At 42.3% G+C, this 22,874-nt stretch overlaps 1 protein-coding gene across 1 annotated transcript in view; it reads left to right on the top strand.

The window, feature by feature from the left end:
- CDH4 (cadherin 4) overlaps positions 1–22,874 on the top strand; it is a 1,168,514-nt gene that overhangs the window by 1,138,876 nt on the left and 6,764 nt on the right. The window contains exons 12-15 of the mRNA XM_072633380.1: positions 3,273–3,506; positions 7,365–7,598; positions 17,762–17,901; positions 20,219–20,383. Coding sequence (XP_072489481.1) covers positions 3,273–3,506; positions 7,365–7,598; positions 17,762–17,901; positions 20,219–20,383 — 773 coding nt within the window. The remainder of the gene's footprint in view (positions 1–3,272; positions 3,507–7,364; positions 7,599–17,761; positions 17,902–20,218; positions 20,384–22,874) is intronic.

The following is a 22,874-nucleotide window of genomic DNA, read 5'->3' as shown; positions in this document are numbered from 1 at the left end:
GTTTTTGTGTGTATTTTTTTGTAAAGCCTCTGTAGAAATGTAAGTCATTCTTATCCAGAGATACACGCCCTTAAAAGTCACTGAGGCTCAGAGTAAATTAGGACTTGTAAAAACTGTCCCAAGTCACTCACTAAGGAGGTTAGACCCTTTGAGTTTAAACTTTAGATTATTAAGGGTCAGGGTGAGTGAGTTCTAAGGAACCTCAATTAATAGTCCTTGTGAGCTCTCCCATGGGCAGAACTTGCAATCATTGAGATATAATATTTAGAGTTGAAAGGAAACCTCAGAGTCCAGTCCAACCTGCTCATTTTATAGTAAAATATCTAATAATTGTAAGTGGCACTTATATAGCACTTTCATATTCACAAATCACTCTTGAAGTATTATCTCATTTGATCCTCACAACATCTTAGGAGGTATCCTTTTTACAGATGAGGAAACTGAGGCAGACAAGAATTTGCCCAGGATCACACAGCTAGTAAGTGAGGATATATTTGAACTCAGATCATACGATTCCAGGTCCAGCATTCTATCCACTGAGTAATCCTTTTAAGGAGGATACAACTAAGGCCCAGAGAGCAAAAGTGGCTTTCCCAAGGTCATAAAGTTTTTAAGTGAGAGAGTGAGGCCTGAATTTGCCCAGGCTCATCTAAGAACCAAGTAATAAAGTCAGGATTTAAATTCAGGACCTCTGACTCCAAACTCAGTGTTGTTAGCCCTCCTTATCTATGAGTATAGTGAGCTGAGAAAGAAGGAGGAGGGGGAGGAAGGAAAGAAAGAGGAAGAAGAAGGAAGAAGAGAAACAACAACTTATAGAGTACTTTAAGGTTTGCAAAGCACTTATTTGATTTTCATAACATTTTGGAGGTAGATGCTATTATTATCCCCATTTTTACAGATGGGGAAACTGAGGTAAACAGAGGTTAAGTGACTTGCCCAAGGTGTAAGGTAGGATTTGAACTCGTCTTCCTGACTTCAAGTCTAACATGCTATCTGCCATACAACAAAGATGCCCTGAAAATTCAATGTAAAAAATAGAAATCAGTGTATCAGTCCACTCATGATCTGATAGCTCAAGAGCTGGCCTCCAAAGAAGTCTCTTATTTGGCCTTGGAGTAATTGGTGGGAGAGAGGGGTATAAGTTTCTGCTAAAAGGTTGGGTGATAAGTCAGAGAATCTGATCTGACCCTCCATGACAGGATGCCCATACCAAAGTTCATGGCTAGAAAATCCAGGCAACTGAGGGAAGCTGAAGTTGAAGTCATGAAGAAGGCAAGAACAGGGAGTTTGAAGCCCAGGCAGGGATCTCTCCCCAAGAGGGCACCAGTCATGAGAGAGAACAGACAGAGAAGTCAATATTGGTGGTAGCCCTTTATGGAGCTGTTGTTGATACGATGATGATAACAATGAAGATGAAAAGATCACTAAAAGGAAGTAACCAACATGCCAGCAGTGGTCCCAGAGAACAAATAATAAAACATACCTCCCTCCTCTCAAAAGAGAATTGAAGGATTACAAGATCAAATTGTTGCATCCATCATCAGGTTCAGACCCTGTATGGGGGTTTTCTACTTAACTATTTTTCTTTGTTATAAAACAGAATGCAATTCTAGGTAAGGAAGGTTGTATATCTAGAAATGCCTGGGATATAAAAACAAAAGGCATCAATAAAATTGTTTATGATTATTACATTATCAGTATAACTAGGTGGTACAGTGGACAGAATATGAAACCTCGGGGCAGGAAGACCCAATCTCAAATTCTGCCTGTGCCGTTCACCAGCTCTGGGTGACTGCAGGTAACCGATTCACCTAATCCCTCTCCGCCTCTGTTTCTTCATGTGTAGATAGATAGTAGTTATATGACAGAGTTGTGGTGTTCCGATTATATCACGTATATAAAGCACTTGTGGAAACCTTAAAGAATTGTATAAATGTGAGTTGTTGTTCATACAATTGCTGTCAAAGACAAAGAGGGAAAGGGAGGGAAGAAGGAAGAGAAAGAGGAAGGGAGGGAGGAAGAAAGGGAAGGAAAGAGAAAAGGAGGGAGGGAGGGAAGAGAGATAGAGAGAAGTGAGAGAGAGGGAGAGGAGGAGGGAGTGAGAGGGAGAGAGAGAAGAGAGAGAGGGCGAGGGAGAAGGAGAGAAAGAGGGAGAGGGAGAGAGAAAGAAATGAGGGAGAGAGAGGAGAGAAGTGAGAGAAAGAGAAGAGAGAGGGAGGGCAAGGGAGAAGGAGGGAGGGAGGGAGAGAGCGAAAGAGAGAGAAGGAGAGGGAGAGAAAGAGAAGAGAGAAGGAGGGAGGGGGGAAGAGAGAGAGAGAGAGAGAGAGAGAGAGAGAGAGAGAGAGAGAGAGAGAGAGAGAGAGAGAGAGAGAGAGAGAGAGAGAGAGGTTCTATTAAGTGCTTACTATGTGCCAGGAATAAGCACTGGGGATACAAATACAAGTAAGCAACCTGGCCCCTCAAGGAGCTTATATTCTAATGAGAAGATAACACATCAAGGAAAGTTGTAAAACAGAGTGGGGGAGAGGTGCCCCCACAATAACTATAACTGTTTGGAGTTGGCCAGGAAGTGGCATGGAAGCTGAGCCCTGGCAAGATAAGCTAAACTGACCAGAGCCAAAGGACCCAGTGAGGAAGACATGGAAGTGACCATCCCAGGGAAAGTCCAGTGTTATGTGGTTAACCCACATAACATCAGCCTTTCAATAGGGGAGGAAGTTAATAGTTGAGAAAACATTGTTTGATGCCTGGTATTTTCAAATCCATTTAATGAACCACATTCTACAGGGGTTCTGCCAAAGCAAGAGGGGAAAAAATTGGTGGTTGAAAAAGTAACCAAACCCTGCCCCAATTACTGTTCTGATGTTTTCATCATCATTATGACAGTCATGATCAAGGGCAAGGTAGCATGATGCAGAGGACTGAGCACTAGAATCGGCCAGAAGACTTGGGTTCCTGCCTATGAGCTTCAGTTTTTTCATCTGTGATGTGGGAATAAATAATGCATATAATACCTACCTCTCAAGGTTATTGTAAGGAACAAATGAGAAAATGAACTTGGAAGCATCTTGTAAACTATATAGCTTTATGCAAATGAGATAGCATTGTTGTTGCAATACCAGATGCTAGGTATACATGATCATATTCTAGATGGTTTTGTCTATGTCAGTTTCTGCGTAGGTTGTATGTGACTGTGCCTTTATGAACATGGTGGTTGTGGGCTGGGCATTCTGGGTGTGATCTTGCTCTCTGACTCTTCTCTCCTTCCACAGGGATCCCCCCAGCCAGCGGCACAGGGACACTGCAGATCTATCTCATAGACATCAATGACAATGCCCCAGAGCTGCTGCCCAAGGAGGCCCAGGTGTGTGAGAAGCCAAACCTGAATGTCATCAACATCACAGCTGCAGATGCTGACATCGATCCCAACATCGGCCCCTATGTCTTCGAGCTGCCCTTCATGCCGTCAGCTGTGCGGAAGAATTGGACCATCACCCGGTTAAATGGTAAGGGTCTGGCAGCTGACTTGGGACTCCAGACTGTCACTCCAGACTTCCCTCTACCTACCTCCACCTTCCTCCTGTCCCCCGCCCCAGTCATGGTACAAACCCAAGAGCTCATCAGGGAAGATTCATATCAGATCTGCAGCAGAAACCCTTAGTGTCCTGGCACTAAGCTTGGCTAATACAGCTCATAATTATGAGTGGTTATCAGGACCAGGCTGTGTATTAATCATCCACAATGACTGAGAAGTGAAGGCAATTATCTGTCTTCCTGGTGTCCCAGAGCAATTGGCCCAAGCTATGGTCAGGATCAATGGCTATGCCTTGGGCTATAATCACCCAAAGGTGGCCTCTTAATAGTGGGCAGAGGGAAATGGGAAGATGCCCTGTCACAGATGGTTGTACAGTCTCTACACAGATGCCAGACAGCCATTTCTGCACATGGGTGAAGGCAGAGTCTGGGCCAGTTCAATCCAAGACAAAGTTAGCAGATGGGACTATTATGATGCTTTTGGATCTGCACTCCCATCCCCAACCCCACCTCCATATTCCAGGCTAGAAGGTGCTCTCTCTCTTCATTAAGAGGTATGTGCCCACATTGCTGAACCACTTAAAATCCTGGAGGGCAGCAGCCATTTCATTTTTGACTTCGCATCCCCTAGTCAGTCATTTATTAAGTGCCTACTATGTACCGGGTACTGTCTGGGAATAAACCTGGGAATATCAAAAAAAAAAAAAAGGCAAAAAAAGAAATCCAGACTCTGCCTTGAGGAAAATCACAGTCTAATGGATTAGTTCCTAACATATCAATCATTTCATCAGCCAACATCTATTAAGCACCTACTATGTGCCAGGGACTATGCTAAATTTATGTACTAAGAATATTATAGGTATTCAATAGATTTTATTGAATTGAGACCAGAGCAGAAGTGAAAAGCTTTCAAATTGTCACTGAGTCAGAGGATTAAGAGCTAGGAGAGAGTTCAGAGATCACCTAATCCAAACTCATTTTATAGGTAATGAAATTGAGTGAGGCCCAAAGAAGTCAAATGTCTTGGGTAGGGATTTGAACCCAGGTACTTTGACTCCAAATCCAGTGTTCCTTCCAACATGTTGCCTTTCACTCCATTGTTGTTGTGCAGCCCTGTCAAACTCTTCATGACCCCATTTGGGGTTTTTGACAAAGATACTCGAATGGTTTGCCATTTCCTTCTCCAACTCATTTTACAGATGAGGAAACTGAGGCACACAGGGCTAAGTGACTTACCCAAGATCACAACTAGTAAGTATCTGAGGCCAGATTTGAACTCAGGCTTCCTGACTGGTGCTCTCTTCACTTCACCCACCTAGCTGCCTCTTCATTCCATAAGACTGCATAATTAATAGCTAAACCAAAGGCATTTTTCTTAGAGAATGTCAGCACATGCATGAGAAATAGCATCCTGATAAGGAGGTAGAAGCCACATAATATAGCCAGAATAAAACTTATCAGTACCCAGGGAGAGGTACAGAATTATCTTGCTAGGTCCTGTAATGTGGTTTCGTGGAAAGCCAAAGGAGCAGCCATTCTCTTCAGCCAGAGCCTAAAGGATTCCGATCAGTATAATGGAAAGAGCTGCCATGAGCTAAGACACAAGACCTACATTCTAGCTTTGCCTCTATTGGGATTTAGTTATGTGCTTTTGAACAGCTTTGGCTTTCTCATCTTTCAAGCAGGACATCATAACAACTGCCCTATTTTATGGCCAAATAAGATAACATTTGGGGGGAAATTTTCAAAAGGGAAAAAGTGCTGGAAAAACCTGAATAATGCTGTCACTTTATTTTCTGTAGGTATGACTTCCTTTTCCCTCTAACCCCCTCGGGCTCCCAGAAAGAGCATCCCAAGGTCTGACCTGTGGGAATGGAGCCAAATGTCTTCTTAATAGATACATGCTTGGTCAGTGGTAGGAATTCATGAAACTCCTGGAAATGTCTTCAATAAACGTCTGAGTAGAAACTCTTGGTCTCTCCAAGCTGGTTGGAGACAGTGGAAAGAGCATAATGCTTGGAGTGAAGAGGGAACTGGTTTGTCTACTAAATGTATGATAGTGGCATATCACTGGACCTCCTTTGAATCTTAATTTCCTCATTTTTAAATGGAAATAATGCCTGCACTATTTACCTGATAGGATTGTTATTCTAAATAAGATAATCAATAAATCAATAAACATGTATTAAGCCTTTACTGTATACCAGACACTTTGCTAAGTAAAATGTCCTGGAAATATCAAAGGACTATATGTACTTTATACTTGCCTGTTTGTGGATGTGTTATATCCCCTCAGTAGGATGGAAGTTCCTTGAGGAGAAGGTTTGTGTTGCTCATCATTAGAATCCCCAGTGCCTAGCATGGTACCTGGTATTTAGTGAGCAGAGGTTTATAGATTTAGAGCTAAAAGGAACACTAAAAATCATCCAATCCCACTCCCTGATTTTACAGAAGAAACTGAGTCAAAGAAGTCAACTAGCCAAGAGTGGTACATCTAGTGTCTAAGGTTAGATTCAAATTCAAGTTTTCCTGACCTCAAGCCCAGCATCCAATCCACTATGTCAAACTGCCTCTCAGCTGTTATAATTATTAGTATTGCTAGCTCAAAGCCCACTTTATCCAGAGGCTTCCACTGTCTCCCTGCGGACCACCACAGACCCAGCTCCCAGTATGTAAAGAGCTTGAGTCTCCTTGCCTCCCTCCCTCTTGCTCTGGCTGTGGTAAAGGACAGCAGGAGGGAGAGAATGAAGGAAAGGCTGTTGATGAGTTGCCAGTGTGACATCCAGAGCTAAGTGCTCTCATGTCAGATCTTTGTATAGTAGAGTTTGTTAAACTTAGTGCCAAAGCCTGGAGGAGCAAGGACACTCACCTGCAGTCACAACTCGACAGAAAAAAAAGAATGTCTTTAAAACAAAAACAAGAAATAATACTAAAAATTGGAGATGCGTATTTTATTTTAAAGAACTCCAAAATCTAGTTGGGAGTCCACTAGCATAAGGAGCCAGAGCAGAATGAAACTTATTTTTAGAGAGGACTAAACTTTACTGACTGGTCCAAATTCTCCCAGTACCTCCCTATTTCCTTCTATCTGACTCTGAGCTTCCAGGTTCTATATTCCATATTCCAAGCAACACCCAGGCCATATTTTTTTCATTTTTCTCTCCCTTGCCTCTTTCTTTTCATACTTGCCCCACTGTTCTTATTTTTCTTTTTCTCACTCCTGGATCCTCCCTTTATCATTCTTTCTATCCCATTTCTTTTCCTCTGTCATTCTCTCTCTCCTCTGCTTTTCTTCTCCCTTCGCTTTTTTTTCATCGTCTCATTCTTTATGATCTTTTATCCTCTTCTCCTTTCTTCTTCTCTTCCTCTCTCTTCTCCACCTTTCTTCTCTCTCCCTATTCCCTCCTTTCTTCTTCAACTCAACATTTATTGAGTCTACTATGTGTAAGGTGATAGGGATGTTAGAGACAAAATCAAAATGGTCCCTGCCCAAAAGACTTTGTTAACATTCTCCTCTACTTCCCTTCTTCTTAACTCACTTTCTTCTTCCCTCTTGTCCTTACTTTTCCCTTTCCCCTATCTCTGGTTATCCATAAGTTTTAGTATCTCAAAGTCCCTTTGGGCAAAGCACATGATGGATTCAACTTGGTGACGATGCCTTGTAGGCAGTTCATGGATCAGGGTTAACCTCCTCTCATGGACACGATGACAGTGAACCAGCTTCCCTTCTGCTTCTGCACACAGAACCCCCAGAGCTCAGCACATATTGCTTGAATTGGAAATATTCGCCAGCAACTTCCACTCATCTTGGTCTGTTTATTTTGTTCCAGGTGACTATGCCCAGCTCAGTTTGCGTATCATGTACCTCGAGGCTGGAATGTACGATGTTCCCATCATTGTCACAGACTCAGGGAACCCACCTCTGTCCAACATGTCTATCATCAAGGTCAAAGTATGCCCTTGTGATGAGAATGGAGACTGCACCACCATTGGTGCAGTGGCTGCTGCCGGCCTGGGCACAGGGGCCATTGTTGCCATCCTCATATGTATCATCATTCTGTTAAGTAAGTATTGCTTCTCCTGGAAAGGGGAAGGGGAGGAAGAGCATCCAGGCTGTTGGCTCATGTCTGATATTTGTGCCCAAACTTGCGTGCACCAGACAACCTGCTCCCTACACTGGAACTCCTTCAAATATGTAGACTGTATCCATATAGGTTTTCTGAGAGGATGACATGGGATTTTGGCAGAATGGTAGTATGATATATATATTTTTAACTCTCATAGTGATGAGACCTTACAATGGCATCATTTTAGGGGATCATAGAGATCATCTGGTCCAATTCCTGAATTCTATAGAAGAAGGAATTGAACCTCATGGAAACAAAATCATTTTCCCTGGGATGATATAACACTGAAATCTTCTCTCTGCCACATATTACCTATGTAATCTTGGGTGAGTTACTTTATCTTTCTGGGCCTCAGTTCCCTCATCTGCAAAATGAAGAGATTGAATGAGATGGCCCCAAAGGTCCCTTCCCTCCCTAAATCTATGACAACCCACCTCACTGACTTGGTCCAGATGGCTCATGAGCAGAATGAAAACCAGGAGGAAGAAGAAATGACTGAAACTATGAAAGGAATGGTGAGGCAATAAATAAGTGGAGGGTGACATTTAAATATGAAGCCATCCAGCCCACCTTTGTACCTATTTAGGCTGTACCTCCAACTATGCATGCTTTCTCCCCAGATGGAATGTGAACTTCTTGAGGGCAGTGGATTTTGCTTTTATCTTTGTGTGCCCACTGCCCAGAAGAATGCCTAGCAGATAGTAGGTACTTAATAAATGCTCCTCAATTGACTAACTGATTGATATACGTGTATTTGAGAAATACAAAATAAATCACTCTGTGATGTCAGTGACAAGAGCAAAAGGGATGACTTTTCTTGCTTTCAACTCTAAGGCACAGGAGGCTTTATAGTGGTATGCCCATAGACAAATGTAGACCAGGGTTGGAGTGGGGAAGGGTAACATTTACCATCCAAATTCCAAAGGGCTTCCTGTGTGTGGAGTAGGAGCTAAGTTGATGGGGACCATCCCATGGAGCATGTGAAGAGTTGCCCTGGCTCAGCACTAGAGGACCTGGTTCTTTGGGATGATAAAGCAATCCCCTTATTGGCTTCACCAGGGAGACAAGAGGGGTCTACATCAAGGATAAGAGATCAGACAGGAAGAGAAAGGAAGTCAAAGGGTAGGGTCCATTGAGCAGGCTACTCTTCCAAGCTTAGTGGTCAATCCTTTTGATACAGACACCCCTTTCTGACATCTCAAGACAAAGGGATCAATAAAGAAACTGCTCTATCATCCCAAATTACCCCATGTCCCTCATTGCTAAGCTGGGCAGTTCATCTCATGTTCCATGAGCTTGTGCCCCACAGACTCAAACCCACCTACCCCCATTCCCTTGGAGGTGTTTTCCAGGGAAGTTGGAGGAATTGGAAGAAGCAAACAGATAGAATCATGGGAGACCATTTATGGAATCATGGAGCATCAAAACTCTTAAGAATGTTTTAGGCACCTAAGTAACACAATAGATTTGAAGTCAGTGAGATTTGGGTTCTAATCCTACTCCTAACTGTGAAACAGACACTGAGAAAGTCGTGTAACCTCTCAGTTCCCTCATCTCTAAAATGGAGATAGTGATGGCACCTACTTTTGCATGGTTACTATGAGGCCCAAATGATATAACATATATAACACAAATTATATAATACATAATATAGATGATATAACATACATAAAACATATGACATAACATATGTAATATTATAACATACATAAAGCACTGTGCAACCTTAAAGTTTCATATAAATACTAGCCTTTATTATCTTCTTGATAAGGCAACTAAGGTCCAGGACAAGAAACTTTCTACAGGTTGCACAGTGAGTTAATGACAAAACCAGCACTCAAATCCAGATCTTCTCACTCCTAATCCATCTATCCTTCCCCAACTGATAGCAGGGCTAATTGTGATGTGTCCACTGTGGGAAAGAAACTAAGTCACCAGTGGGACCACTGCTCTTAGGCATCAGCTGCCTATGAGCTGCCCAAGGAAACCCAAGAATCCAAATTTGAGCCCTACTGAGGCCAAGAAATATCCTGTTCTTATTTTCAGTCATTTTTCTGAACCTCAAGAATCTGTTTTAGTGGGTAGAGAAGGCTACTTCTCCTCTAAAACCCAATGAAGTGGTCACTGGCCACATTTCAACATTGAACCAAGGCCCGTGAGTTTGGATTGGACTATTTGAATTCTGAAGGAGGGACAGCTGGACCAAATACACACTTTCTTGGAAATCAGAACTGAGCAGAACCATATCTTATTGTGGAAAACAATTGGGAAAACAAGCCAAGAATTAAATGGGGGAGGACGAGGCTGGAGTGGGTACATTATCCTAATGTGCTACAGCATGTGGGTGCCAGGCAGAGCTAATGGCATAAGCCTCTGAGATCTCCATTTAAACACACTGGGCCAGGGGATGCATGAGAAGCAGAGAGATGGAAAACTGTAACTTGGGTTATCTCTAATGGGAGTCCCACTGCTTCTTCCTGCACATTGGGAATGAATATTTACCCCAATGCATATTTTTTTCAGCTTCCCAGGTTTCTGTCCCCACTGTGCCAAGCTCTGCTCAAAGTTATAATGTTATCATTTTTATCTTTGAATCTGCATAAATTTAGTTAATGTTAGTGCTCATGAAAATGCAAAAGGGACCAGAATACATAGACAGCAGCCCTCTGGGGCCCTCCAGCGTTCTTCCTTCCTCTATCTCCTCTATCCTCTACCTCTTCTACTAGGGTTTCTTACTCCTGTCCCCTGCGTTAGCCAAGCATGTAATAACGCACTCATGTAAGAGCTTTAGAATAGCTAGAAGTCCAGGGTCACTCCTAGAGGCCCATCACCTGATGACCTTTGATCCTGATTTCAATTGTGGTCACTACTATGTATGCTTCTGAAAGGGATGAGCCAGATCTGGCTGTCAGTGTCTTATCACGTTGGAGGTAGGGGAAGGACAGTGCTTGGGTCCCTCTCCTCACTTATCAATGCCTCCTCAAAATGCTTGTAATGTTCTAGAAAATTGTGAAAGTTTGCATCAGACTTTCAGAAGCTAGAGGAAAAAGAAGAAATCCAGGATCTCAGTTTTTTATCCTTTTTACAAAACTTAACTTCAAGGTACAAGGTAACCTCCTGAAAATTCTGTTGACTAAAATTACCTTTGGCTGAAGGGCACTGAATTTAAGAGGTTCCTTTCCTCATTTTCAGATGCATTATCCCCCTTTAAAGGCTGGTTTTTATTAGCAAAGCTTATTTTGACATTCATTGTCAGTCTAATTGACTTTTTTATGCTTGAGAGCTGAAAAAGCCACATGAAGGATAAGAAATGTAATTTATGATGAGTGGGTTTGGGGAGGGAGTGATGCCAGTTGTGGGGAGGGAGTGGAGAAGAGACATTTTTCACCAGTTCTGATACTTCTAAATTACATGGAGATTGGCAGTGTGACCTGGCACTTCAGAATCTTCATTTCAGTGAAGAATGTTTGACCTCTGGCTCAGAATACCCACCATCAGCTTCAAGCCAGTAAGGTTGCCAGAGCAACTTTATGTGTGTGTGGATGTGTGTGTGTGTGTGTGTGTGTGTATGTGTGTGTGACCAATTAATCAATCCATAGGCATTTACTAAGCACATAGCGTGTGCCAGGTACTATTCTAAGGCGCTGAGGATATGAAAATAACTACTTTTAAGGAATCCACCTTCTAATGGGATTACTTTTGCTTTCACTATGCTTGGTGGGTACCATTCTCACTTGGCCAGTTGGTGTGGAGCACAGATCCACAGTCACCTACCCATACAGACAAGTCTGATACTCAGATTCAGGAGGAATCCATGCAGCCAAGTCAATACAATGAAGTCACTCGTCCAAGAGAAATATCAAAACATTTGATAAGAAGAGAAATTTCTTTTCCCTTTCAAAACCCCTCTTGAAGCATGAATCCTAAAAATGTCAAACCAATAAGTATCTTCAGGAGAAAGAATACTGGCTTTAATGCTTAGTCCTGCCTCAGCCACTGACTTCGTGTGACAGACAAATAAGTTTCCCCCTTTGGGCTTCAGTTTTCTCATCTGTAAAATGGGGGGAGGGAGGGACATTGAACTCAATGATTTCTAAAGTTCCTTCTAGCCAATATACTCTAATATTCTGATATTCCTTCATATTTGTTTCTTTCCTTAACTAATAAGTTCCCAAAGTGTTAGGGACTGACTAGGAAAATCACAGGTCACTGGGGAAACTCATTTACTTGGTTTGTTAAATTAATTAAAAAATTTTTTTGGAAATAATTTTTTATAAAAGAGATGTATAATAAAATGTATCATCTCCAGGGCTTAGATCCAGAAGGGACCTTAGAGGTCATCCAGTCTAGCCACTTCATTTTATAGCTGAAGAAGCTAAGGCATAGAGAGGTTTAACTACTTGTCCAAGATCACCCAGGTAGGAAGTGGCAGAGTCAGCATTCCTACCTCCCAATCCAGAACCCTTTTTTGACCCACCACCACAAAAAAAAAAAAAATGATTTCTAGGTGACTCCATGCAGAGTCTAAATGGATTCATAACTAGAGCAATGCTTCTTTCTGTTCTGTTGTGGAAATAAAATGCAAGAACAAGGTGAACTTTGGCTATCGACGTGCTAAAAGTGTATCCTGTAAGGAAGTTCTGACAGCATCGTCAATGGCAGGCTTTCTCACCAGGTGGAGAAAGGGAACATCGGAAGCCAGTGTAGGCCTTATAAAACCACCTTTGTGTACAGGCAGGTAGCTTGTTGTGAATGACTCTTAGAAAACAGAAAAGGATGTTAAAAAAGCTCACTAAATAGCTCAGAGGTTTTATGTCAGAGAGGAGAGTTATATTCTCCTACTGCTCACAAGCAGATCTCAGCTAAGCATTAAAAAAAAAATGCTGAACTCTGAAAACTGCACCGTGAGCAGGACGAGGCAGCAGCCAGTTGGCACTGAGTGCCAGTAATTAGCTGTCCAGTCCTCTTCTAGTCACTTCAGCACCTCCGTGTTGGGCATAAATACCACAGCTCTCAGAACAAGGAGAGAAAATAAGGTAAACTGTTGGTCTCCTGTTCATCTCAGCTTCTAGAAGGAGAAGGGGCCTGCTTCATTCTCCTGCTCTCACTGGGATTACTTTGGAGAGGAGGTGAGAAGAGGTGAGAATGAAAGGCTGGGGAGGGATGAGGGGAAGGCTGGAATGCAGAAGGCTTGATGTTCTTTTTTTTATCAATAACTTTTGTTTCCATATCACCTTCATTTCTGAAAATAGCCCTTCCCCTCCCCCTACCCAGAAAGCCATGTCTTGTAACAAAGAATAAAAAAGAGGGAGAAAAGGGATGTAATTCAGCAAAATTAACCAGTCTCTCATCTGAGTCTGAGAGGATATCATAGGGTCATAGATTCAGAACTGAAATGGACCTTAAAGGTCACTGAGTCCAATTCCCTCATTTTACAGGTGAGGAAAACGAAGCAAAGGGAGATTAAGCAATATGTCCAAAGTCACACAACTAGCATGGGATTCAGATTCTCCATTATGTCGCTGAGCTGCCTATGCAATGTTCCTTACCCATAGTCCCCCACCTCAGCAGAGAAAGAAGTGAGATACTATATTTTTTTTTTACCCCACAATGGCTCCCTGGAGAGCTTAGAGCCTGAGGCACAAGATCACCCTGTCCCCATCCCCTGGCCCTGGGTATGGGATGTTTTGAGTGCAATACTTGTAGGCCGTGTGATGCTTAGAATAGTGACAAGAGCTCACATCCATTCTGGGCCCTTCAATCATTCATCCCTTAATCCAAACATTTATTAAGTGCCTACTGTATTCAAGAGTACTGTTCTAGGTCCTGAGGAAGATGGAAAGTTTAGAGACGTCCTGCTCCCATCCCTCATCCAACGTACATTTATTAAGCATATACTACATGCAAAGTGAAAGGCAAAGAGGTGCATTATGCAGGATTTGGATTCAAATCATACCCAAAACACTACCTGTAAGACTCCAACAAGTCACAAACTTTTCTTTGCCTCAGACAACTCCCTCAAACTAGGTCTTTTCTCCAAAGCCATAGAAAGACTGTTGAGGGAGAGACAAAATCACAGATCCTTCACAAAGACCTGTGTGGCACTGGGGCAACAAAAACAAGAATATCCTACTCCTGTAAGGTATAACTGGTGCACAGAGAAGGAAATACATTTTAGGAATTCAGAGTGGATGGTGGAGAGGGATCTGGGAAGGCTTCATGAAGAAAGAGGCTATACCTGAGCTGAGCCTTGAAGGATGATAAAGATTCTGAGAGGTATCGGTATGGAGGAAATATATCCTAGGCCTGGGGGGACCACTTGTATAAATGCCCCAGGGTAGAAGATGGAATGCCAAACATGAGGCAAAAGCTAGTTTGGCTGGTCCAGTTTGGCTGAGAGGTAGAGTGCCTGGAAAATGTTCATGTGAAATAACACTGGAAAAGTCAGTTGGAGCCAGGTTGTTGAGAGCTCTACATGTAGATTACAGCCAAGCAGGGGAATGAGGAACAAACACAGATAATTATAATAGATGATATTACACAATCAGTGCACTAGGGGGTTGCAAAACAAAACTCTCTGTCCAAGGACGAAAATTATGAGAGATCAAAAATCTACCATGATGCACACACCCAGAGATCTAGCCCAGCCCCCTGTGAGAACCTCCTGACCGTGAATGATCAACTCATTAGACAATAAAGCTGTGCAGAGCACCTGCAATGTGCCTAGCACGGGCCTCAACACTTTTAGGGATTCAAAACTAATGTCATGGTGCATCTTCCCTCCAAACGCTAGGGCAGGTGTAAAGAGTAAAACTGAGGAAGTAAACAGCAAATGATAAGCAGGCTTCTCTGCACAATGAAGTGCTGGGCTGTGTCATTCATTCTAAAGCACTAGGGAAATTCAGAAGTTATCCCTTTGTGCTCCTCATTCTCTGATCTCAGAAATCAGGGAGGGCTGGAGAAATTGAGCAAGGTTCCATGAAAGGAGTGGGCTTAGAAATGGCTCTTAAAAAAGATGAGTGGCTTCTGAATGGGTGTTGGGTAGGAGAGTGGGCATTTGGGTGAAAAGGACAACAGAACATGAAGACATAGGTGTGATATCTTGTGGTAAAAAGAGCACTGAACTCTGAGTCCTACAAACTGGGTTTGATTTCCAGCATTTACTAACTGTGTGATCCTGAGCAAATCACTTCGAAAAACTTCACCTCAGGTCCCTTCTCTGTAAAATGGGTCACAATAGTATTTACATTACCTGAATCCTAGGATCATTGTGAGAAAGGTCTATAGTAAATCCTGGGTAGTGAGTTATTATCATTATTATTTTAAAGGCAGGAGTGACAAAGGTGTGAAACAAAAGTGACAAGAGACAAGAAGAAGATCAGGTAGCAGAGAAAAAACGAAGAAAGGAGGAGAGAAAGAACAAAATTCAATTCAACCAGCATTTATTTAAGCATTAATTGTACCTAAAGAAAATAATAACTAGCATTTATGTACTGTTTTAAGGTTTGCAGATTGCTTTACATTTGTTGCCCCACTTGATCTGCACAACAGACCCATGACATGGGTACTATTATTATCCTTGTCTGACATATGAGGAAACTGAGACTGAGTGAATTAAATGAATGAATTGATTGATTGATCAAACTGAGCTTTAAGTGAATTCATTATCCATGGTCACAGTTAGGAAGTGTCTAAGACACAATGTGTCCCTAGAATAGGGACTCTTCCTATGCTTCATTGGCATAAGAGACTTGCAAGTGAGGGAACTCCCTCTGCCAATTTGGGCCAGCACCTTTTCTGTCACTTATAGCCTTAGACAGTTACCTAGAACAGTGAGGTTAAGTGACTTGACCTGGGTCACACAAGTGTCTAAGGCTGGATTTGAACTCGGATCTTCCTGACTCTGAGCCCAGTGTCCTATTCACTGCACCACTTAGCTGTCCAAATGGGGACAGGCAACGCTACTAATAATGGGCACAATCAGGAAAAAGTTCTTGCTAAATACACCCCCTAAAGCTAAACTTTAAAGGGAACTAGGGGCTCCAAGAGGCAGGGGTAGAAGAAAGGGAATATTCCAGCCATGAGGGATAGCCTGTACAAAGGCACAGAGGAGAGAGGAAGATACTGGTTTGGCTATGATACAAAACATGTAAAGGAAGAGTAACCAGAGGGCAGGAAGGAGCTGGAACCAAATTGTAAAGGCTATAAATGCCAAGTTAATGGGTTTGTATTTTATCCCTAAAGGTACTAGGGAGCCACTGAAGCTTCCTGAGCAGAGAAGTGACATAGTCAGCCTTGTGCTTTAGGAGTATCAATTTAGCAATAATGTGGAGTATGAATGGAGAGAGCAGTGACTAGAGGCCAGAGAACTAATTAGGAGTCTAATGGAATCAGTAGTTCAGGTGACAGGCAATGAGGGTCTGAAATGAGCTGGTTATGGTAGAATGGAGAGAAGGGAAAGAATGCAAGAGACATTGGTAAAATTGGTAAGACTTGGGTACTATTTGGATATAAGTTGCAAGATGGAGGGAAAAGTTAAAGATGACTCTTAATTTACAAACCTGGGTGAAGAGAAGAATGGTGATGCCCTTGACAGGGATAAATAGAATAATATACACTCAGACGCAGAGACCGTATGACAGAGATAGAATGAGTAAGAATCAGGAAAAAAGAAGATGAAGACTGAGACAAGGGAAGAGAGAAGAGAAACCAAAAATGGATAGTGGAAAAGAGGATGCAGAAGTGAGATGGAGGGAGGGAGGGAGGGAGGGAGGGAGGGAGAGAGAGAGAGAGAGAGAGGCGGGGGGGGGGGCAAGAAAAAGGAAGAGGAGAGAAAGATGATCAGAGAAGGAAGGAAGAAAGGAAGAAAGGAAGGAAGGAAGGAAGGAAGGAAGGAAGGAAGGAAGGAAGGAAGGAAGGAAGGAAGGAAGGAAGGAAGGAAGGAAGGAAGGAAGGAAGGAAGGAAGGAAGGAAGGAAAGGAGTAAGATTGAGAGAGGAGAGAGAGCAATAAGAAGACAGCAGAGTGGGAGATATGGCTAGGGTGATAATACTTTAAAGGCAAGAAAGCCTGTGCAGGACATGATTTCCTTATTCCCAGTCCTACCCTGCTGTGCAGACAGGTCCAATCCCTGGCCTGGTTGCAGTTCTGCCCTCAGAGCCTTAGCTAAGCTTATCTGTGCTCTGATTTCTTATAGGCTTAGCCCAACTCCTTTATCATCAGGAGGGTAAGTGTATGCTAAGCCATCTATGCCTTTCCTGCTGTGTATTTTGAGAATTTGGGAACTACAACTGCTTCTCCAACTTTCTGTCTTTTACTGCATTTAATGAAAAAGGGGTGGTGCTGGGGAAGCATCATGCCATAGCAGAAAGGAGATTGGATTTCCAATCAGAGGACCTGAGTAGCAGACTCTCAGCTCTACTATTTCCCATGAGTATGATCTTTAAAATCTCATCTTGGTTTGCTCCTCTGTAAAAGGAAGGCATTGGGCTGAATGATCTCTGAGATCCCTTCCAGCTGGGGATTTCAGACTTTCCCTTCCAGTCTTGCTTAGCCCAGACTGGAATTTTTTAGACATCCTGGTACTAATGTTGCTTACAATGAGGTTAAATTCTAGCTCTAGTACAAACACTGCTTTAATAAAATTGGACCCACAGAGCAGAGGTGCTGTTTGCTTCTGCTGCTAATGGTTAACAAAAAGCTGCAGCCAATTCCCACCCCCACCAAGACTTGACAGTTTCCATCAAGGAAATACAAGATGTCAATTAGTCTGTCATGAGTATTTCTTATGCCATACCTCAGGCATCTCTCTTTTGTACATTGGGTCCCCAGAAAAGATGCCCTTCTAGTCCAGTTTATTCATTTTAGAGAGGAGGAAACTAAGTTCATTCAAGGGACGGCCCATGATGACATAGCTAAGAAGTAAAAGAACTCAGGTCCTCTGACTCCAAATTCAAGTTTCTTTCAGTAGACACATATGGGATTCAAGCTGAGTGAAGAAAGAAGAAATGCAAAGGCAAAGGCAGGGAGGTGGGAAATAAAGGACATCAGTGTTGCCTTTCATGAATAAAGTTCTCATGTGTTTGTTGGGTCTCATTGTAGCGATGGTTCTGCTGTTTGTGGTATGGATGAAGCGGCGCGAGAAAGAGCGGCATACCAAACAGCTTCTCATTGATCCTGAGGACGACGTCAGAGACAACATCCTGAAATATGACGAGGAAGGAGGGGGTGAGGAAGACCAGGTGAGAGGGTCTGGGCTCACTCTCATGTCTCTCTCTGTTGCTCATACCTTCAATCCATTAGTTACTTTCTAGCTGTTCAGTGTTCAAGAAGAGGCTATGGCTGGAAAAGATCAAAACTGAATGGCCCTTGAGAAAAAAGATGGAATTTCCATCACTGGAGTGAGTACCTTGCACTCACCTATCCAAATGCTAACCAGCTTTTTGAGTCCCACCTCTCTTAGGAAAATGCTAACTCTTTCCTCTCTCTTCATTCAATTCAATAAACATTATGGAAAGAGCACTGACTCTGTCAGTCAGAGGGTCTGGGTTTAAAACCTATCTCTGACATTTACTTCCTATATGACCCTGAGCCTCTTTTTCCTTCACTGAAAAATGAAGTATTTGGGTTTGCTATGGTGGAAAAGGGAACATGATCCCTACGCTTAGGGTGCTCACTTCCTGATTGGGAAGCTAGCTATGTTCTTAATGGTTCCTATTGGCCCATCACCATCTCTGCCATGGTTTGTAGTTAAGCTGACAACACTAACTCACTGAGTGTTCCTAATCAAATCATTTCCCCTCTTTGGATATCAGTTTCCTCATCTGTAAAAGGAATGTGATGATTCCTGTTTTTCTTCCTGTCCAGGACTATCACCCTACTCAAGTGATGGCAATTAGATAGTGTAACAGATAGACTGTGCACTTGGAATCAGAAAGACCTGAGTTCAAACCCTACCTTAGACACTTACTAGCTGTGTGACTAAGCAAAGTCACTTAACCTCTTCCTGCCTCAGTTTCCTCATCTGCAAAATGGGTATAATAATAGCAACTACCTCACCGGATGGTTGGGAGCAGTCAAAACAAATAGATATGCACTTGTATACACTTTTATTATTATTATATCAAAAGATTGGGATGGTGCGATATAAACACATACACACACAGATGTGTGTCAGAGACTCTCGTTACTCTTCCCAGAGACAGTGGGGTATGTTTCAGAAGAGCTAAGGAAGGAAGGAGCTTCAGGCCCTTTCTCCAGAGGTGAGAGAAAACAGCAATGATCAGTGCCTCTGAGGATGGGCTTGGCCTCCTACCTATAACTACTATCACAGTATCTCCTGCCCTGGCAGAGTGGAATATAGCTCCCTTAATAGTTTCTAATAAGCCTTTAATTTCTCTCTCTGGCTCTCATTTGTAAATGTCTAAATGTGTTTGGGGATTTTATTCCTTCCATTCATCTTTCTTTTCTTTTGCAAAGCCGTAGTAGCCAAGGTCTATTTCATAATTGAACTTCAAGCTAAAGACAGCTTAGTGCATTTAAAGCCTCCGTAGGGGCAGCTTCTTTCCCACTCTCATTTGAAATACTCTAATACTTCGAAGATTAGGGTGAAAATATCTGCCAGCTCACCCAAAGTGGCTTGTTCCACTGCTGAAAAGTGGAAGAGGCCACTTTGTTCTAACTCTGATGGTTAGAAAATTCTTCCTTTATATTGAGCCAGTAATGACCTCTCTGTAACTTCCTGCCACTAGCCCTGGTTCTGCCACCCAGGGTCACACCAGAATACATGGGATTCCTCTTCTGTGTTTTATCTCTTCACATAGTTGATGACATCAATCCTATTCGGACCCTCAAATCACATGGCTGCAACTGAATGGGAAGGGGCTATAACTAGCATCTTGCCAACTTTCAAATGAATTATCCTGGGTTGATTCTTTGTGTCAGAAAAAATTGTCATTCACAACAGCTTATACTTCTCCCAACAGGGCATTTTTCCTGACCTTATTCTATGCATAAATTGCACAGTGCCAACAACTACTTCTCCTCAATTCAGCTGGCTCTTTCCCAGACCCCCAGGACTGGTTGATTCTGTGGATACTTGACTTTTACTTTGGCCCCATTACCTTTAGTCTTTTGACTTTACCCCTTTTCAAACTGTTCCCTCATCCCCATCATATTCTCTGACTATTAATTTCTTGTATTCAGTGGTCCCCACTGCCTTAGGGGATGAAACTCTAATGTCCCAAACTAAATATTAAATTTGTGATTGGAAGTTTCAAATACATTGATCTTTAATTCAGCGTTATTGACTCAGAGAAGGAAGGGTTATATGAAAGAATGATCAGACTTTCTTAGTTTCAAGCTCCAGAGTCAGGGGAGACTTCCATCTAAATCCTGTTTCCAACACTTGCTAGCTGTGTGACCATGAGTAAGTCATTTAACCTCCTTGTAAACTATTAAAGGCTGTAAGAGAGCTATTATTGTTATGATGATTATTATTTAATGACCTCCAATAAAGTTCTCTCTTGATCTAACTCTGCACCTCTCCCCATGTTTTAGGATTATGACCTAAGCCAACTTCAACAACCAGAGACAATGGACCATGTATTAAATAAAGCACCAGGTGTGAGGCGGGTGGATGAGAGGCCCGTAGGGGCTGAGCCCCAGTACCCCATCCGGCCAGTTGTCCCCCACCCAGGAGACATTGGTGACTTCATCAATGAGGTGAGCATTTCCTGAAGCTCTGAAAGGGGGTGAACTAAGAGGGTAGAGTGACAGTTAGACATGGAAAACATGAGCCTTCAGAGTCTGGTGGTCTGCAGCTACAAAGACAAAATTTGCCCAGACTCTTTGGAAGACAATATTACAACTATGTCAAATGCCAAAGCCAGGCATGATTCCAGAATACAGTTCTGGACTTCATGTTGCAGATGCCAACTTGCATCTGGAGACACTCTGCACTGAGTTGCCTCAAAGCTTCCATTGACCATGATTCTTAGAGACTTGGCTCCTTGCCCAGAGAGTCTTTTTTGTGTGTGTGTGTGTCAAATCAAATGAATGTGCTTCCTTTGAGATGGAAAGGTTAAGAAGTTGGCCTTAGCATTAAAAAAGAGAGAGAGAGAAGTGGGGTGGGGGACTGGCCATAACTATAGCTAGAAGGGGCTGTCTTCTAAGTGGTACTTCTTAGAGAAGTGAGCAAGGAATAGACATTTACTAAGTACCTACTACATGCTAAGCACTTTACAAATATAATCTCATTTGATCCTCACAAAAAAAAAACCTTCAGGGTAGGTGCTATTATTGTCCCCATTTTACCAATGAGGAAACTGATGCTGGAGGATACTAAGTGACTTTCCCAGGATCCAACAGCTAAATGCCTGAGGCTGGATTTGAACCCATGTCTTCCTAACTCTAAGCCCAGTGCTCCATCCACCTTACCAACTAGCTACTTTTAGAAGAGATCTAAAAGACCCCCTAACCAAAAGCTTCTCCCTCATTGATTTACCCTGGCACCTGGAATTCTACCATTAGACATTCCATTGGCCATGACTTTATTGGTTTGGGATTAATTACCAGACTAATAACCCAGAATCAATCCGGACTCCCCCATCATTATCACCTAAGCACTAGGGTGCAATTAGACAAGCTACCCCTAGGGAACTCAGCAGCTCCTAGAGTATGTTCTCACAATTCAAACATACAAGTAGACTCTCCATGGGAATGGCCAAATGGGTAGAGAGAATATGGAACACATTTTTTTATCACTCATTTATGCTTTTCCTCTTTAAAAATAGAATGTTTTTAAAATAAGTCACCACAACACTTTAATAATAAAAAGAATGCTTTAAAGACACGTAGAAATATCAGAATCCTCTGGCATAATTAGGTATCACATTTGCTAGTTAGCTGGTTCTTCATTTTTATCCCAGACTTAAGTAAAATAAATCTTTGCCCAAATTGTTTCTTAGAGTCAAAATTTTCTCTTAGTGATGAAAACTTCTGACTGTTTAGATAATATCCCCACTCTGCAGTAAAAAAGTAAGCTCCATGAGGGTAGACACCGTTTTGCGTTTTCCTTGGTATCTCTAGAGCCTAACCCAGTGCCTGGCACATAGTTGGGGCTTAAGAATGATTTGTTTTTATTTGAACTGAAGCTAATAGTCCAGTTGCAGTTCAGACAAAAGTGAAGTATATGATATGATCCTTCTCCTTCCAACATATATACATGTATGTATACATATACACCATATGCACATGCACATATATACATGTGTGTGCATGTACCCATACATGCACATATACCGTGTGTGCATGCATTGCATATATGTGCATGTGTGTACAATGTTGCTGTGTGCCTATGTGTCATATGTGCATGTTGTATGTACATGTGTATGCATGCATGCACCCATGTGTGCAGATGTGCCGTGTGTGCCACGTTATGTGTATGTACATGTGTGTGCATGTGTCCACATATGCATATATGCCGTGTGTGCATGCACATACACCATATATGCCCATATATACATGTATACCATATATGTGAACACACACACACAAGCTGTGCATCTGTACATCAGCAAAGCAGCACCTTATGACTTTTCTATCCATTGGTTACCCAGGCAGGTAATTTCTTAGCATAATGAAGTTCTCCTTCACATCAAATGCTTGCTGTTAAACCAGATTTCTAGAGACAGGAACACAGAAGTTCTCTTTTTTTAAACATCAAGTTCCTCATGGCTTTTACAGCTTGAGCTTTGACAAAAATTATATTCTTTTAAAATGGTAAAATCATAAAATGTTAAAGCAAGAAGGGACTTCAGCATAGAATGTTAGAACTGGACTCAATTGATTGATTGATGAAGCATCATTTAAGTGCTTTGTTTGTGCCAAACGTTATTCTAAATTATAGGAATACAGAATGGAAAACTTCACCCCAGTTCTCAAGGAACTCACATTCTAATTCAAACAGAAAACACATATGGAAGGCCTCAGTCACAGAGTAGATACAAAGGTCCAGTGGTTGGAACAGTACAACTCCGGGCAGACGGTGAGGCCCAGGGGACCTCTGGCTTACTAAATTGTTGGTGACTCCCTGTTTATTAAAGTGGTATAAGTGGCTGTGTCCCTACGACTTCTGGGAAAAGCATAGTAGGCCAGAGGGTCAGAGTTTTGGTTCTGCTTTCTCCCAAGGGGATACAGATGGAAGGAAAGAGCA

This window comes from Notamacropus eugenii, chromosome 1, assembly GCF_028372415.1.
Source record: "Notamacropus eugenii isolate mMacEug1 chromosome 1, mMacEug1.pri_v2, whole genome shotgun sequence".
Classification (NCBI taxonomy): domain Eukaryota; kingdom Metazoa; phylum Chordata; class Mammalia; order Diprotodontia; family Macropodidae; genus Notamacropus; species Notamacropus eugenii.
This window is presented reverse-complemented; position numbering and strand designations above follow the sequence as displayed.